The 18,775-nt window shown below is 42.0% G+C and overlaps 1 protein-coding gene across 4 annotated transcripts; it reads left to right on the plus strand.

Annotated features, from left to right (window-relative positions):
* Positions 1 to 73: 73 nt before the first annotated feature.
* Positions 74 to 16,311, plus strand: LOC105925277 (KN motif and ankyrin repeat domain-containing protein 4). Of its 4 annotated transcripts, none has more exons than XM_021315665.2 (9): positions 74 to 256; positions 7,288 to 8,757; positions 10,175 to 10,250; positions 10,688 to 11,008; positions 11,134 to 11,218; positions 13,389 to 13,632; positions 13,709 to 13,851; positions 14,072 to 14,272; positions 15,767 to 16,311. In XM_021315665.2, the coding sequence occupies exons 1-9, from the start codon at positions 247 to 249 to the stop codon at positions 15,857 to 15,859; spliced, it is 2,643 nt and encodes an 880-aa protein (XP_021171340.2). In that variant the 5' UTR covers positions 74 to 246; the 3' UTR covers positions 15,860 to 16,311. The 4 variants fall into 4 exon arrangements, with proteins under 4 accessions (XP_021171340.2, XP_021171341.2, XP_021171342.2 ...); XM_021315666.2 differs by having other exon boundaries at positions 7,288 to 8,754; XM_021315667.2 differs by having other exon boundaries at positions 76 to 256; positions 13,413 to 13,632.
* The last annotated feature ends 2,464 nt before the right edge of the window (positions 16,312 to 18,775 follow it).

The raw sequence follows: 18,775 nt of genomic DNA on the forward strand, positions 1-18,775 counted from the left end.
CGTAGGAAGGCATGCTCCTGGCTCCTCCTCGCTCGGGGCTCTCTTTCACACACACTCACACACACACGCACAAACACACAAGCAAACCCAGCTTCTGTTATGGCAGGGGCCGCACGATGGCATTTCCCAGACAGCCGAGGCATGCCGCCCTCCCCGTCTGCTGAGGAGACAGACAGGCAGAGCTGAGCGCAGACTGCACAGGACCGTCTGACAAGCAAAACCAGCAAGTGGAGGAAAGTGCTGAGCATGTCCCGAGGTAAGAGCCGATAGAATATATTCCCCTCATAGCATCTCTCCAGGCTGTGCAGGGCTGCTGGATTGGGTGCTTGCAAGAAGCTGATGTGCTGAATGCTGAACGCTGACCTTGACCGCTGTGGTTCAGAAACTGGCTGCTCTAAATTCAGGGTCAGAATAGCAGTTCACTAGTGCGATTTAACAAGTTGCGTGAAGTGAACCTACAGGCTTAACATGAATATTAAGACGACTTTCAAGACAAGAACTTTGTGTCTTAAAGATACCTTGCTGAACTGCACTGACATTTCCATGCGCATGCTTCTCAGGACTGCGGCTGAGCTGACAAACATGCGTGACCATGTAAACACACACATAAGCGGCGCACTTTCTATTTTAACTCTGCTATGCTAACATGCCATCGCTTTCTTCCTTGCATGAAGCCCCTGGCAGCTGTTTCTGCCATGCAACGAGGCTTCGGATGCCACACTGCAACTCTGAGCCCGTTGCTGTTGGAAAACGACCCGGATGTGTCCAGCAATCCAAAAAGACCAAAAAGCTGAATAACTAAAAAAAAGATAATACAGGGTATGATATTTCTAGGAATCCTGGGAAGAGTTTGATAGAAAAAATAGGAGACAGAGTGTGTGTGCCGTGTGGTGGGGTGGGGTAAGGGGGGGAGCAGAAAGTCCAAACAGTTGGCTTCGGTTCCTAAATCAACTCTGAACAGAAGATGAGGTTCAGAGCTATGTGCTGGTAAAAAGCCACAGGTTGTACGGCCAAAAAGGGGGGGAAGGAAGGATTTTTCCAGGAACAGAACAACGATGGTGAAACATGCAGGCAAATGTATACTTTGGGGAAGGAAGGACATTAAGAATAAAGAGAGCTCTGTTCTTTACTGTTAGTTTACAGAATTGCTTCAATTTGCTTGCGAGCTGCTTCACTGTGAACGGAAAGGGGATCCAACCTCAAAAATACGTCCAGCGTGGTAAGAAGGCCAGACAGTAGTGCCATGTGGTTCATGCAGGTTTGTCAACACATTCTCCCTCCTAACTCATCTCCTACTGACCTCGGCTCCGAGCCTGTCCAATCCAGTGTAAACTCACAGGGCAGACCTGTTCCATCAAGATTTTCCACACTGCTTCATATATGCAGGTCATCTTTTTAACCCTTGAGTTTCACGCTGAAACTTTTCTTTCTGTCATTCATCTGACTTCCATTTCACTACTACTAGATATATAGGAACAGTTAAAGGAAAGAGTCAAGATTTTTAGTTCTGTTACCAGGTTATAAACAGTTTTAAAATGGTCTGGGTGAATACTTGGTCCTGATTGGCTGCACGGTGCTTTGTGTCAGATAGTTTACACCTCCGCGTTGTCCATTCATTTCTGATAATGGACACCTCTTCGGGCATTATCCCTTACTCAGCAGGTTATAAACTGTTAATGTCTAACCGGTGGTAGATAACTCTTTTGGCACCTTCATTTTGTTTCCATCCAGATTAGTAGGTTGCAGGGCAGTCAAATTTTTTTTACAGTAGCAGGCCGCACACTATCAGGTAGGAGAGTGCACTTATGCCGGTGCCCTAGCCCCGAAAGGGAGAATTTTGAAAAATAGAGTCTCCCTGATATATTTTGGAAGCTCAGGTGATTATTTAAAGAATAGAGACAGAGTGCATGTTTTAAGTTGAATAAAAAGCAAAAAAAGTGAATGATCAATTCTTCAAAAACAACCTTTGTTTTTTTTTATTATTATTATTATTAAAACATTTTTCTCATGTTATCATCATGTTTTAACAAGGTTTTGAACAAATTTGCATAAAATTAGTTGAATTTGAATTACTAGCACCATATAAATCAGATCAGATTAGGTGAATATATGGCAAGTTACTAACTTCCGCTCAGTTCCTTCTCTGCTCGCGTGCTCTACCTGCTCATTCCATGCTCAACACCAGCTGTGCTGTGCGCTCGCTTGGCTGTTTCTCCGGGAGCATCGCGCGAGAAGAGTTTTTCAGAGTTGAGCTCGTATTCGTTCCTGCGCGCTCAACCAGAAGGCACAAATATCGCTCCATTATATAATCGGGGAAATGTAGGCGGCGGCATGAGCTGCTATAGATAGTGATTTGCTGCCTGTTGACCGGCTACTTTTGACTGCCCTGCTGTTGTGGAGACAGAAGCTAACGGTTAGTTAGAGATTGGCTAGGATGAAAGGGGAATTCAACCGCGTTAAATTAATTCAGTCTCAAAAACAATGGAATGGGTTATGAGAAGATTATTTTACAAACATCAAACCACTGTCAAGTTTGCACTGGGTGGCTATTTCTACAGAAGCAGAGAATCTTTTACACACAAAATGGACATCAGAGGCTGGGCGACACAAATGATGGTCCTGTGTGAAACACGTATCGAAAACTAAACGTGTAAAGTGTTTTCAGAGTAACGGCCTGATATAAAAGGCAATGTAAAAAAATCTTCCCTGAGAGCACTATAAGATTTGTCTTTTGTACAATGTTCATCAGTATCAGAAACACCCAAGTTTTTTCTGATACTTAAGGTAGCAAAGATCCACTTGCTCTAGACCCCTTTAGCTCCAGCCTCCAGCCTCTGGGACCAACCAACCAGAAATTATACTAAACGAAGACATCAAGAGATTTATCTACAGCATGTAATATATTGTATATTTAGAACCTTTCAAGTGAACATCACTTTAAAACTCCTAAACTATGTCTTTAAAGTAAGGTTTCAGATTATGAACTTAAGCCACAATATTCAGGAGTTACAAAACAATGAAATACATTTCATAGTATAAGGTCCGCAGACTTTCTGTGTCGCAGGAAGACACTTTAGGGATTAGCTGTGGGTCAAAAACCGAAGCCGCAGACAGCAGGCAGGTTTAGGAGTGAGAATGGGTTGGGTTGTTATTGGATTTTGGATCAAGTCTTGGTTTTCTGTTACCAGGTGCAGGACTCAAAGTTTGGCTCTCACAGAGCAATGACTCCTCGGTCACAAAGTGACCACATATCAGAGAATTATCACACTTTTGTTTGTCTTCTAGTCTAATTTGAGGGTTATATTTTTAAGTCAGAATCTAAAATCACTGAGAAATTATTTATAGAGGTCATAACTCCTTCCGGCACAGCTGGATATCTATTTGCGTCTGTAAAGGTCACCCCCCCCCCCCCCCCCCTTCATGGCATTATACAGAATGCTAGTTTAATGGCATTACCTTTCACATGTAGAATTTATGCACAATGTTCTTTTACTGTTTATACCAAATCGCCTTTCCAATATTTCATACACCACCAGCATTGACAGCTATATTATGCAATATGGCTGTACAGGCTGTGCCGGATTTTAGCAGGGGCTTACCGGAGCTGCAGCCCGGGGCCCCGGCATTTCGGGGGCCCCGAAGGATGTTTTCTATTTTTGTGAATGGATAGTGCCCGCCGGCCGGCACCTGCGCACCGCCGGCCGGCCGGCGGGCGGGGTTTGCGCAGCTAAGCACTGCTGCGGTGCCGGCCGGCCGGCGGTGCGCGATCCTTGCCGGCCGGCCGGCTTGCTCGCGGAACGCCATTTGTTCTGGCAAACGTCCATCTTGAATGCTTGCTTGTTATTGGTCCACTTTTGAAGCATCTTACGCATTGGGGAGGAGGAGCGTCAAGGGAAACCTCCAGCAAAAAAAATCCAGAAAAGTGGGCAAATTTTCAAATTTCATATCAGACTAAGGCTTAAATGTCTGATAACCCTTTCACTCATTACTGAAAGGGCTTGGTGTTACTGGTTAGGGCAGTGGTGTCCAAACTTTTTGACATGAGGGTTAATATTATGTAAAATAATTTTGGAAACAAACTTGGTCTTTTTTAAAGTTTATCTGCTAAATGAAAGTAAAAATTTAAATGAGTGTAGATACAAAACAAAGATTGTGTTTGTGTGCATTATAAGACAGGCTCAAAGTTTCAAACTTTTCAGGGTTGAGTATTGTTTTCTTATTTGGTTTGCGTTTGAGTAAATGTAGGTCGTGTTTGTGGTTCCAGTTCCTACAAAGAAGTTGAATGCAAAAGTGTCACTAATAAATGAAAAAAAAAAAAAAAAAATATATATATATATATATATAGACTCTAGCCCAGGGGCCCCCATCCTCCTAAATCCGGCCCTGTGTACAGGTACCATCAGTGAGCAAACGGACCATATCCTTTGGGCTTAGCAGGATGCCATTTTTAAGCTTTTGTCATTGCTATACTGAGAGATCGCCCCTATCTGCTGGTTTTTTGGTAAAGAATGCTGTGGACAGACATGGTGTGATTATGAGGTTTATGCTGATGCAGGGAGAGTTTGTCTCAGCCGGGTCATATTCACCCAGAGGAGACGAGCAGCTGCTGTGGGAGAGGGACAAAACTGTCCCTAGGAAAAGAAGGGACATTTCCTCTTTCATCATGTAGGTTTACTTGTCTGAAAAGATGAAGGTAAAGGCGAACGTTACACTAAGCCGAGTCTTCAGCAGCAATGCTCTAGCTCGCAGCGCTGCTGTTTTTTTTGCTGGGGCCTGTTTGGGGTTAGGCAAATATTTTAACGTTTCATTTCTTTGGTTTCCTGTGAGGTGGGCCCACTGCTCCTAGCACAGACAATTAAAATATGTGCCACAGACATGTGGACATAGTTAGGCAATGACTCTGGGGAATTACCTAACCCTAATTCAGCTATATTGTTTCCTCTGTGGTAACCTGGTCTGGATGAAATGCACAGGTCTATATTTATAAGTAGGAAACAGAGAGCGCATTGGCAACAACAGGCGGCTTTGATCACGTCTGCAGGGCGGTTAAAAACCCGCTGTCTGAAACCGGATCTTCTGATTCACTGGGAGACATCCAGGTGATTTGTCAAGGCACCCCACTGATCTCCATCGTTTTTCAGAGAGTTATGAAATTTGGTGAAACGGACATTTCCCAATTTGTCGGGACCTTTATTTCCCAGACGGAGGGATTTTCTGTCTATTTGCTGAGCAGCGGGTCATTACCTGCAAGTTTGTTTGCATAGCTGGAGCTGGAGCTGGTCGTCTGAATGATCTCCTATAGCGTGGAAACTAAAACGGAGTCTCCTTGACATGTCTGCCTGATGAGTGCTCTGGCTTCTGGTACATGTGTGCATGCTAAACTTAAACTCTTCAGAGTGATGGGATAACAACATACTAGAACAGATGACAGGAGGGATAAAAAAGAATCATCATATTTATACCTTACAGCACTTTGCAGAAGTCTTTAAACTGCTTAACTATTACATATTTCATCATGTTACCGGCATATACAGTATTTATTGCCATTTTCTGTAATTGTCAGTTGCAAACTAGCGTATAATTGAGAAGTGGAAAGAACATGATACATTGTGTCATGTGTATTTGTATTCAAACCCCCTTTTCTCTGGCACCCCTGAATGAAATCCAGAAAAACTGGATCTCAGTCTAAATCCAGCTGTTCTATGGAAGCCTTTAAATGTTGGAGAACATCTGGAAAACAAAACACAGCACCATGAAGACCAGGGAACACAGCCGGAAGGTTAGGGAGAAGGTTGTGGAGATGTTTAAAACAGAGTTAAGCTTTGAACATCTCACAGAGCTGTGCTCAATCCGTCATCTGGAAATAGAAAGAACAAGAGGAGCTGCAGTGATCTACAGCTCAGGTGGGATAATCTGTTGACAGGACAGCCAGTAGTTGTGCACACTGGTAGTTGGTTAAAGCTTTCATGTGCCATGTAGGAGACGCACTAAAGGCCAAGTCCTTTGCATGGAGGAAACCTAATGCTGTAGGTCACTCTGAGCACACCATCCACATGGTGGTGGCAGCATCCTTCTTTGTGGCTGCCTTTCTTCAGCTGGTTACAGTTAATTAGACTATTTAAGGAGCTTTTCCTTCCGCTCAATTAGAATGCACTACGGTCCAAATTAGCGGTTGTAAAGCAACAAAAAGCGAAAAACCTTGTTTGCTTTGACTGCTTTTGCAGGGCGCTGTGAGTACATATATAAAAGTTTTTCTTGCTAGAGAGAGCTTCATCTCAAAAGTGGAAAATAGTGCCAACCTTTCCAAAAAAAAAAAAAACCATCCGATTAAATGTTGCAACCCATTGCAACATTCAGATGTTTGTGTCTTAGCTAACAAAATGAGCTCATAAGCCACCTTGGATTTGGGGATTTGTTGCTGTTTACTGTCGGCCTTCAGAGGGTGTGTGAAAGATAGACGCTCGGATTCCTAGCAGGGCCATTTGTGGGTGTTTGTCTGTTTACTGCATCGCTTGCATTGTTTGGGCCTGTGGCTTGGTGGCTGCGGCGCCTCATGATGACAACGAGCTCCCGCAGGAGGACGGTGGTCAGTGGAGGGGAGGGGGAACGTAGGAGGAAAGAGGAGGTCGGGTTTTAAAGAAGATGTAGAGAAAGGACCATGTGGGAATTCCCAATCGAGCCGCTCATTAAAGGAGGGAGAGGTGAAAACTATCGTGCGGTTAGGGAACTAATTGACACACGCTGGAGGAAGTCAGCAGATCACCTAAAGTAGATTCAAACTCTAAGGGAAACTGCTTAACTAAAGGAGCCACAGCGAGTACAGCTGTGAAGTAGTGAGTCAGAACAATGGCTGCCTGTGTTTATGTCTGTAGGAGTATATTTTTTGCGTTGCTGGCCATAACCGCTGGGCGAAACAGTCGCAAACTATTTTCAGCTCTCGTCCTGGAAACCGTGGCTGTAATCAAAAGAAGATCAGGCCGGCCCCTGCTGAAAAAAAAAACTGCTGCCTGGTGCATGGAAGAAATGAAGAGTCTTTGGGAAAAGAGGAGCGTTAATGGGTGGAGAAGGAAAGCTGCACTTACTGGCTGTTTCTACCTTGCTCTGCACGTGGGACTCAAGGAAGCTATGTTCATATTAAGCCTGAAACACTCTTTGAGAAAATATAAGTTAATTTCAACCTCTCATTGTCAGATAGCAACAGATAGGCAATGTTTTTTTTTTTTTAAATGTCAGAGATGCACTAACCCTGAGATGTATTTGTAATGCACACTCCCTTCCTGTTTACAGGTCTTATTGCACGACATAAAATGGCTGAGAATGGAGTTAAAGGGAAGCCCCCATACTCAGTGGAAACCCCCTACGGCTTCCAAATAGATCTGGACTTCCTAAAATACGTGGATGACATAGAGAAAGGCAACACCATCAAAAAGGTTCCCATCCAGCGGCGAAGCAAGGGACCCCGGGCCAGCACTCTTCCCAGGCACCTCCACTCCTCTGGTTCTGGCTACCAACCAAGTCCATGGAGATCTACAGGAGCTCTTGACCCCAGATCCCGACCGTGCGATAACCATCATCACGGGTATTCCTCTTGGACCTTTGATCACAGGCCGCCTGTCTCTCCTACAGGGCTTACATCTCTAGTAGAAATGGAGGCCAGGATCAAGGAGTTTGATGAACAGCCTCTCGGCGAGCACATCCGGCCTCATCTCCTCCGGGCCTCCAGTTTGCCGCTCACAGTGTTTCTCAGGCAAGAATCAGAGACCACAGATGACAGAAGCAGCATCCGGAGCTCCAGGGATCACCTCGGAGGAAGAAACACCTCCTGCGAGGACGTCTTCCTCTCAGACAGCCCCCGGCAGCAGGACTGCTCAGGGCTGCTGAGGCGCCTGAGCGAGGCCCTTGAACGCGTTGGGGAGCTGGAGATGGAGGTGAGGGTTGTTCCTGAGCTCAAAGCTCAGATCTGCATCCTGCAAGAGGAAAGGGAAAGGCTCCGTCTGGGCTTGGTCCACCACGTCCCTCCATCAACAGCTAATGGAACAACAGAGCGTTGTCCTTCATCTCCCTACGGCAAAGAGGACGGCCTAATGTCACAGCGGGACGGTCACGTTACGTTTCCCAGAAATCACAACATCACTCAGAAGAAAACAAATTCTACGCACGATTGGCAAGCCAGCACGGATCTGGATGAGCTGCTGACGGTGACCTCCCTGCAGGCTAAAGTCGCAGCGCTGGAGCAGAAGCTCCATGACACCGAGCAGGACCTCCAGAGGATGGGGGGACTTCTGAAGGAGCAGCAGCAGGAGAGCAGAAGGAAGGATGAGAAGATAGAATACCTCATCAGGAATCCAGGGACGTGGGTCCGTGCAGAGAGGGTGGTGGTGGACCAGGAGGGAGATGAGACCGTGGTGAGATCCCTCGAACCCGATTATAATGCAGCCTCCTCCTTCGTCTCCACAAGAACTGCAACCCCAAGTTCCCAAAGGCACCTTTACTCAGTAAGGCCTACTGAAAGGGCTTCACATGATGGGGGCACAGACACGTCAGTGATTGTTCAACACATTCAGAGGATTAAGAGTCTCCTGGACGAGCAGTGGGAGTGTGTGTGTGGAGAGTCAGGAGACAAGGGTAAACCGCTGAAACACCCAGATCCAAAAGTCAGCTCCCTGCAGCGGCAGATGATGGAGCTTGTTGACGTCCTCATGTCTGGATGCAAGCAGCAGGAAGGCAGCGATGGAGAGAAGATCCAGAACAGAGGTGGTGTGTCACAGATCTTCTTTTACAGCACCAAAACCTTTGGACAGCACAAAATACATTTGCTCAGCTGTAAATTGACAAAATCAAACCCACAAAGCAACTTTTTGTCATGAAATTACTGATTTTCCACACTTGATTCTATTAAGAGAATATTGATTATAGGCCAGTGGGGTGGGTGGAGAACATCTGGAAAACAAAACACAGCACCATGAAGACCAGGGAACACAGCCGGAAGGTTAGGGAGAAGTTTGTGGAGATGTTCAAAACAGAGTTAGGTTAGAGAACAACATCTCAAGCTTTGAACATCTCACAGAGCTTTGCTCAATCCGTCATCTGGAAATAGAAAGAACAAGAGGAGCTGCAGTGATCTACGCACTAAAGGCCAAGTCCTTTGCATGGAGGAAACCTAATGCTGTAGGTCACTCTGAGCACACCATCCACATGGTGGTGGCAGCAACTTACTTTGGGGCTGCCTTTCTTCAGCCGCCAGAGGGAAGCCAGAGGGAAGCTGGTTACAGTTAATTAGACTATTTAAGGAGCTTTTCCTTCCGCTCAATTAGAATGCACTACGGTCCAAATTAGCGGTTGTAAAGCAACAAAAAGTGAAAAACCTTGTTTGCTTTGACTGCTTTTGCAGGGCGCTGTGAGTACATATATAAAAGTTTTTCTTGCTAGAGAGAGCTTCATCTCAAAAGTGGAAAATAGGGCCAACCTTTCCAAAAAAAAAAAAAAAAAAAACATCCGATTACTTGCTACACTTAGTTTGGTGTATTGTGTTGTAATTTATACCTTACATTTTAACCATACTTGAACAGAAGTTGTAATTTATACCTTAAATTCAGATACTATAGTAGTTAGAATTGAGGGCAAAATATTTACATATGGATTTGGAAAATGTTTTTTTCAAGATTATTCGAAATTTTCCAGAAGAAAAACTCAATGTTGGACCTTTTCAAAAAATTCAAATTTTCTGATATACGGAATTTGGGGTTTTCATTAGTTGTCATATATAATCATCAAAATTAAAAGAAATGAACACTTATATCACACAAATATATTAGTCTGAATGTAATGAATAAATATAATACACAAGTTTCCCTTTTTGAATGGAATCAATAAACTTTCATGATATTCTAATTGTATGATCAGCACAGGCACTGTACGGTAAAACATCTTGACATTAATTATGAAGTTTTTTGTTCAGATTCAATGATAACTGCAACACATCATCTGAACTCAAGAAACTGCAAATTCTATAGTACACTTATGACACATGAGCCTCAAGAGTAGGTGGCTCTCTTTTGCATCAAATAGAAAATGTACATTTTGGGAAAAATAAGTTTTATGTCAAAAAAGTCTCAGCTATATTTGTTGCTGCTTATATATTTGATCTCATTTTGTGCATTTGTCTTCTGTTTAGCCTCTAAGTCCACCCTGGAGATGGACGGAAGCACCCAGACGTTAAAAAAGCCGCACTCAGTGGATGTTGATGAAGGGTTAGTGGATACCACTCAGAGACTTCAGCAGCCTTAACAGTTATGATTATTGGTTACTTGGCTGAAATTGAGGCTCTTTAGGCGAATATCTCTGTGACCATGAAAAAAAAACGAGACTTCTTGACTTTGTGTCTGGAAGATGAATACCACTCCATCTGAAGCTGTCAGTTAGACAAGACCCACATGTCTAGAGATGACATAAGGGAAAGCAGACAATGCCTTAAATACATGTTTCTTTTACCCTTTTAGGTTTAAAGCCTCAAAAGAAGACTAATGTAGTGTCTGGCTCAGACTGTCACATATTCAGCTTTAAAAGGCATCATGTTCAGTTTGGTGCCTTCACTTTTGGCCCCTGAAGCCTTACTGACTCAAATGGTTTCCACCTTATATAATGAGGATAAAAAGGTAATACCTTACTGTTTTTCATTTTACCGTAGAATCCAAATGTCCATAAAAGGAGGCATGGTTGGCCAGGCCAGTGGGAACCTGCATGGTTTTGGTGATTTGGAGAGCAGGGACATCAGTGTTGCCCCCCAGGACATGGAGACCACCCAGGTGGATGTACACACTGCAAAAAGGGGAGTCCAAGCAGAGACGTCAACATGCCCAAAGGGACATGTAACACCGGTGGGAACGATATCAGCACAAACAGATGGAGGCACAGTGTCGCTGGAAGCTGAGGGGCCAGAGAAACGGTCCAAAGCAAAAGCCCTGGGAGAACAGATGGAGGGGATCTCTGGCTCAGGACCCCAGGGAAGGTGAGAACACTATAGACTACAGATCAGTGTCTCTTTAAAATAAATCTTATCTTGATCAGGTCTTGCTTCTAAATTTTGTAATAGGAGGCAGGTCGTTCATGTTGTTTCTTCACTTTCTCTTCTAGGGACACATTGAGTGCAGACTTTATGTCTGCCTGTCACTTTGTTAAGGATCACATGGACAACACAGAAAACCCCAATGAGGACATGGTGAATACCCTTTCATTAAACTTCAGGAGAGGAGAAAATATTAATTTCAAGCAGTTAGATCCAGTAACCTGGGAGTTTGTCCGCCCACTGTCGATAACTGACAAACCCAAAACCCAAAACCCAGCTAGTCATCTTATTTTCGAATACCTAAGTTTCCTTTGCCAGTATTTGATCATGGACAGGTCTCCAGTCATAGGGCTGAAATATAACCGTTTTATTATTATTTACTTTATTAATTTTCAAAAAGGTTAAACAATACCTTTTATAAAATTGTGATAATTCATTGTGCAATAACAGGCAAAGCAGAGAATGATTACTGTAATGTGCGATCTGTGCTAAATCAAAATTATTGTTGATTATGTGTCAAAGCATATTGTCCCACATTTGGTTATTTGAAATCTGGTCACCCTACCTGTGAAACATGTGCTGAAGTGGGTAAAACTTTATTTTATCCACTATTTTACCCACAATTGAAATTCTATTTAAATTTTCTTCCCAAAAGTATTTGGGATTCTATATTATGAGCTGGACCAGATGCTTTGATGTTTTGCATCCAGGACTTTTAGGTACCGATCCGAGCCAAATATACAAATTTAATTAAGTTAGGATATAATTGTATTCCAATCCAGAGTGCTTTTACTTAAACCTTTAGACTTGTTTTAAGTCTGGGTTTTGGAAAATATAAAATGACAAAAAAATAAATAAAAGCTGCTGAAATTTGTGTCAATAATTTCAACTGAACTTTTCTAAAAATGCATTTGGATTTACAAGTTTGATACTTTGTATAATAGGCAACAGAATGATCCCTTTATGTCTTCAGTAGCAAAGTTGCAAAAACGTAAAAGCTGCTTTACCCAATGACAAAATAAATTGGTTATAGATAGTGAGCAAGCTAGTGGTTAAGGTTTATTAATTATTTATTAACAGAAGCAACATTACGTCATGTTTATGAATGACAGACTAAAAATGTTGAACTAAAGAGGTAGGTTAAATAACAATTTCTTATTTTAGGCACAAAGTCAACAGCCTTTAATGGTGACATTTTTAACAAACAATTTTTAAAATAGCTTTTTAATTATTTATTGTTTTTATTTACGCTTAATTATTTTTTATTATTTTAACTGTTTTAACTATCTTACTTTTTCTTTTAGCTTGTCTAAGTTTTACTTGTCCATTTTAACTTTACTGTTATTTTTAGTAGTATTTACAGCACTTTGACAACCTTTGTTAAGATGCTTTATGATTAAAGGGGGTATGGTTTGGGTATTAGTAATTAAAACTGTTAGCGGAGTTAGGATCACAGTAGCAGCAGCTTCTCTGTATTTTATAGAAAGAAAACATTCCTTCCACTGACAAAGTCTTTCAAGAGTCTGTCAAGATTTCCAAATCCTTGACACTCCATGTAATAAAGAGGTCTAAATAAATGAACAAAATAAATGAAAGCACAGCTTCCTGTTGCTGCTAAGGCTAAACCATAGAGTTGTACAGCTTACATCTCAGTTATTATAACTGTAATGGTAAGACATGAGCTTTTCTGGTCTCAATGTTTGCACATATCTATCCTGTATTTTGTATTTTTTAACAGTAAAGCATTTCAGTGAAAGATTTTGGCAGAGCGGTCACTCTGCAGCTAGCAGCCGCCACTGACGGCTAACAAGCTCCACCCATACGATTAATCCATTATTAATCTGGCAAATCAAAACATGCTACATACTAAATACAGAAACAGGTACTTGTTACATAATATGTCTTTATGGATGTGTTTATTAACACATCCATAAGGTTACCATGGTGCTTTAACAGAAAATCTAAAACAGTCATGTTTTTCTAAGGTTTTCATGCTTAAAAAATAAATAAATAAATACTAACAGGCAACACCCCAGATTATTGGTTTGTGTCCAACGGTAAAGCCAAAGTTAGCTGATGGCTAAACATGCTTGAAATGTAGTGTTCTAACAGCTAAGGAAAACGTTTGTTGGTCAAAGTGGAGCTTCAACAGGACTGAATATCAGTGGTTGTATACAAACCATAAAACAATAATAAAAAGGCATTCAATAAAACTGAATGTAACTAGCTTGCCTATTACATAAACTCTAGATACCCTCAAGGGTTATTTTAAACTCAGTTTAAATCAGCTTTGCTCCCACCTGTTGACCAATTGGTTCATCAGCTTCTTCTTGGTGTTGCGGTCCAGAGGAAAGCTCTGGTCACAGTGTTCCAGCACTGGTTCGGCGCTGCAGCGGATGAGGCCTCTGAGGCCAGCAGGGTAGCTGCGTACCTGAAAGAAGTAAAGAGGGAGGCGCCATCTCTGCTGGCCTTCCTCGTCAACCTGGCAGACGACAACGGCAACACGGTGCTGCATTACAGCGTGTCCCACTGCAACTACAGCATCGTGAGCCTGCTGCTGGACACAGGTAATATGGTTGTTGGCAGCCTTTGCATTAGGAAATAACTTTGCTGTGCAGGCTGAAAATAAAATCTCTCGTGAAGGTGTGAGCGACGTGAACATTCAGAACAACGCCGGATACACAGCAGTGATGATGGCCTCGCTCACTGCTCCCGATGGACCTGCTGGGATGGAGGTTGTCCGAAAGTTAATGGAGCTGGGGAATGTTAATATTCGCTCCAATCAGGTAAGACTGTGTGTATTTAGTCTAATGTGAGAAAACGTTATACATTATGTCAAGCCTTTCTTTAACTGTTAAGACGCATTGGATTATAGTTTTAGCCTATTCTTTATTTGCTACATTTGAAGAAGTTTAATGGCAAGTTTCAGATAGCGCTTAAATCCAGAAAGACAATGAGCTCAAGAAAGAGTTCAGCATCTCCCTTCTGCTGTTTCTCTCGCCGCAGACAGGTCAGACAGCTTTGCACCTGGCAGTGAGACATGGTCGAGTTGTTATGGTCCGCCTGTTGCTGAGCTGTGGAGCCGACGCCAACGTCCAGGACAGCCAGGGAATGACGGCTCTCATGTTCGCGTCAGAACGAGGCCACACACACGTTGCGAGACTGCTGCTGGAAAGAAGCCAGTGCGACCTGCGTCTGACTGACAAGGTAAGGCCACAGCCAACAGGTAAATCCAACGCAGGGACATCTAAGCAGGAAAGTACCGTAATCAGCTGTTAAAGTTATATACATCTCAACCAACCAGATTGTTTTTGTGGAGCAATTTGAGATTATTTACGTGTATGTAAATATTACATACAGTATAGGGATTATACAAAGCCTGCACAAATGTGGCTGTCAGCAGGACAATGTTCCAGTTTCAGGTCATGCATCGTGTCGCCTCTGGCATACTGTGGTTTTGCAACAGGATTACTTTGTTTTTCTCTACAGCCTGTGACTAAAACCAAATTAGGTCTCAACATTTTTTCCTCCTATGTATGTAATTAAAAACAATGACAAAAAAAGCAGTAGCTCAACGACAGTTTTACCATATTGCCTCCCTGTCCACTTTATTTCAGCAACCAGTTGGTGTTAAATACAAGAAAACGTTTGTGTAGTTTCCCACCAGGGGATAAGCTGCTATGAGGATTTACAGTATGATGACCTTGAGTTAAGATACCAGTTTTACTTTTGCTTTTCCCAAAACGCTTACATACAAGTATTATTCATACTGATAATAAAATAAGAAAACCTAGATTATGAATTATATATGTATAACATTATTTAACAGTATTTCTAAACTGATATTTTGACTTTGGATGCATCAACTTAAGAGGAAAATAATAATAAATACCTTCAAAATATGGAAGTAGTCTAGTAGTAGTGTTTGCACAGAATATTATGTCATGTCTGATGTTAGTTGGTTAATTAAAAAGAATATCTGCTTAAAAGTAGGGGCCTTCTTTCAGCCAGCTCAGCAACGGGTTGGGGAGGGGAAAGCACAGCACACCTCTTTGCGCCATCTGTAGAAAATCCATTCCCATGGCATCTAAAAAAAGCACTTTATATGGAGGGAACCGATGACGAATGACTGAGCAATTCTGAAAACATAACCTTTAAAAAAATGTCTTATACCTTCATACATGTAACCAGTCAATACTTCGTCACATCTAGTAAATATGATCAAAGGGATTAAATTCATGCTATGCATGCTATGAAAAAAAAGATTTATACTTTTTATTGATATAGAAGAAAGCTTCTCTAAGAAAATACTGTGCAAGAATCAAGAATATTGTCACCAAGGGACAAATTTTACCGTGGTGAAATTTGTTTTTGAGACAGACACCGGCTTAGGATGCACACACATAATATATACAGGCAGACACAACAAGCACAGTATTTTCACACTTCTATCCATCCATCCATCTATATATATCAATGAAGTCAGTTTGCACTGGCAAAACATACTTCCAGAGAAGCTTAAGATAGCAGTCTTTTTTCATTTCCTAACCTCTGTGACATTAGCAAGAGAGGTTTTACTAAAAAGAAAGCTACAACAAAGGTTAACAACATGCACATAGGTCAGTTATGCTATCACGTCCAGTGCAAATCATACACCTTGTTTCATCAACAACCTAATGTAGCTGCTTTCCCCTTTCTCAGCGGGGCCAGACTGCGCTCTCTATTGCCACGCGAGGTTCCCACACCGACACAGCGGCCCTCCTGCAGGCCCATGCTAAAGCTCGAGCTATCTGAAAGTGGAAATCTCCAGACCTGCCAGTGGATCATCTTCTCACACCCTCTGTTTGAAGCACTTGAAAAGAGAACAGACTGCTTTTTCTTTCTTGATAGTGTTTTTATCCTCTGAACTGTTGCATGAGCATTAGCTTTAGCCTTGGTCGAGGAAGCCATAAAATAAACGAGACCGTATGTAATCAGTTATGCAAACTATGCAAAGGAAAAAGTATTTATTCTGAAAAGGGTTTACTGTATATGAGTAAGAGTTATAAAAAGGATCAACATGTCACATGTCTGTTTTAAAGGAGCTTTTTGCTGCAATTTAGCAGCCTCTAAATGATTTCAGTGTACCCCTCTTTGCATGCGACCCTTAGAGGAAAGCGACTGATAAAAGCAAACGTGTCCTTCCAGTTGCTAAAACAAGCTGCACACTGTTTAACTGACAATAAAGATAGTGAGAATTTTCTTTACCTTGCTTGTGCATGGACTGAAACACATGGCCAGCAGGTGTCAGGCCTCCTCCACTTCAGGAGAACTCATCCCAGGAAAACGACAGCAAAAGAGCAACCAACAATGCACAGAACGCTCCTATTTAAAACAGTAAGATCCGGGGGATTGGCTACGATCCTTTTGAAGTTTGGAAGATTTGTGCTGATTCCGGTATGCGGTTACCAGAGAGTGATTCACCTGCAGGTCAGATGTGTGGCAGCTTCAGGGCAGCCCAGTCAGTGATGAAAGCAGGTACATTGCATTGGATTATTCACTGTACTTGGGAAATGGCGGGCTGAAGGCAGGGGGGGGGGGTGCTCATGTTTGGGTGATAAAACAAAAGGGATTGAGCGCAGGGAGACTGAAGAGACGCAGGATTTCTGTCTGACAGAGGAAATCCACCTCATTTCCCTCAAGGATTTCTTAGAGCCATGGTGGCTGCCCTGCTGCAATGACCCTGAGCAAATATATCCTAAGACGAGCGAGACAGAGAGGTAGATAAAATGGGGAGCTTTTCCATCTCTCAAGCATCAGAGATATAGGATCACAATAATAATAATAATAAAAACACAATGTCAGAGCTCCGTCAAATGAAAAAAATTATTTAGAAAAGGTAACATATTTCTGCACATCTAATAAACTAAGGCAGCCTTCCAGCTTGTGCCCCCCAGAATGAGCATGTTCCACGTGTGGAAGGGAGGAAATTCCCCATCCCCCCACCCAAACAGGCTTTAATGTCACAATAAATAAAGGGGCTCATCTCAGCCTTTGTGCAACAGTGAGCATGTGTGACACCTCTTTCATCTGCTGCAGGCACCAGTGGACCAATAAAAAAAAAAAATACTTCTCACACAGCTCCCATACTGGGTCTGCAACAAGGAGTCTGAGTCTGAAGGCTTTCGCCCTGCTTTTCCTTTCGTATCGTTAAAGGTCTGGATTTTTCTGTGGCCGGGATCCTCTCTTCTGATCATACTCAATGGATGACAGTACAACACTTTTCAGCCAGCGACAGTTTGCCAAGAGAGGTGTAAAGCCACATCATAGGTTTTATAAATCCAATGGGCTTTAGTGCTTTTAACAGACAGTGGAATAGATGCTTATGTGCGCTGTAATGGTTTTAAAGATGCCACAAATTTACTGCAATGGAAAAGAAAAAACAAGCACAGTAAAAATATGCTATATCTTATCGACAGGCATCATCTTTTATTAGCCATGTCATCTACTTTGTTCCAACATTAAGTGCATCTTACTAAATATGTTTGGTGGCTTTATTCACTGTAGAAAGGATGGGGACGTTGTACATCTTGTCTTTTCCAATGAGGTTGTACTTATGGCTCACAAACAGAGGTATAAAAGTTATATTCATTTTCATATCCCAAAAGGAGACATAAGCAAAAGAAGAAAGAAACTAGCTTGAAAAGTAGCTTAGCACACCGCCGAGAGTTGCTAAAGAGTAATTACAATATGTAACGAACACCAAGCCTTGAGTTCAATCTACAACAAAGTAAAAGATTAACAGCAAATGATGCTGAATGTGAGTTGGTCTGGAGATAGAAAACATTCCAGTGAGGATGAAGTCAGGAGTAATTTAGCCTAAAAGCAAGAGCTTGAAGGCCTAACAAACCTGCTCCCCAGGATAGTGATATGGAAACTTACAAATCAGACGTTTATTCCATTACAAATTAACTTCATCATCACATTACGCAGAGCTCATTATCTTTTATTTTGTACCTGAGACTGTCAGAAGAAGCAATGTTCATCAGAGGTGTCAAGTAACTAAGTAAAAATACTTTGTTTCCTTACTTAAGTAAAAAGTTTGGTTTACACTTTAGCAGACTAACTACTCTTCTTCTACTCCTTACATTTTCATGCAATTACATGTACTTTCTACTTCTTACACTTTAAAAATAGTCTCTTTACTTCTATTTTATTTCATCTAGTTTTGGTTCTGGCTCGTCAATAAAAAAATTATAAAAAATTCAGATAAATTGCGCTACCTGAACAGAGTAATTGTTATAAGAGGGAAATGCACAAATGTGCAGTTTTATCTTACATATGTTGCCCTCATCAATTCCTGCAGCTACGCTTGGATGTTCATTTACATTCCAACAATAACAAGTAAAAGGTTATTGGTAATATGTCTCTGAAATTTGAGTATTGAACAAATACTTATGGACAACCAGGCGTCAGATTTTCTACTCTATGAAACCCATGTTGATGCTCAGTATAGCACCTAAATGGACCTTTAATATACTTGCATTGTACTATATGGTTTGTTTTTAATGGACATTTATATGGGTGAAACAGCCATTTCCATTTCTTTCCAATATTAACATCATACTACAGTTATAGTGGGGGGGGGGGGGGGGGTACTTTCACTTTAATACTTCTACAGAAGTATTCTAAACCCTAGTATATATACTTCTAGCTTAGTAATAGATGTGA

This window comes from Fundulus heteroclitus, chromosome 6 (genome assembly GCF_011125445.2).
Source record: "Fundulus heteroclitus isolate FHET01 chromosome 6, MU-UCD_Fhet_4.1, whole genome shotgun sequence".
In the NCBI taxonomy this organism is placed as follows: Eukaryota; Metazoa; Chordata; class Actinopteri; order Cyprinodontiformes; family Fundulidae; genus Fundulus; species Fundulus heteroclitus.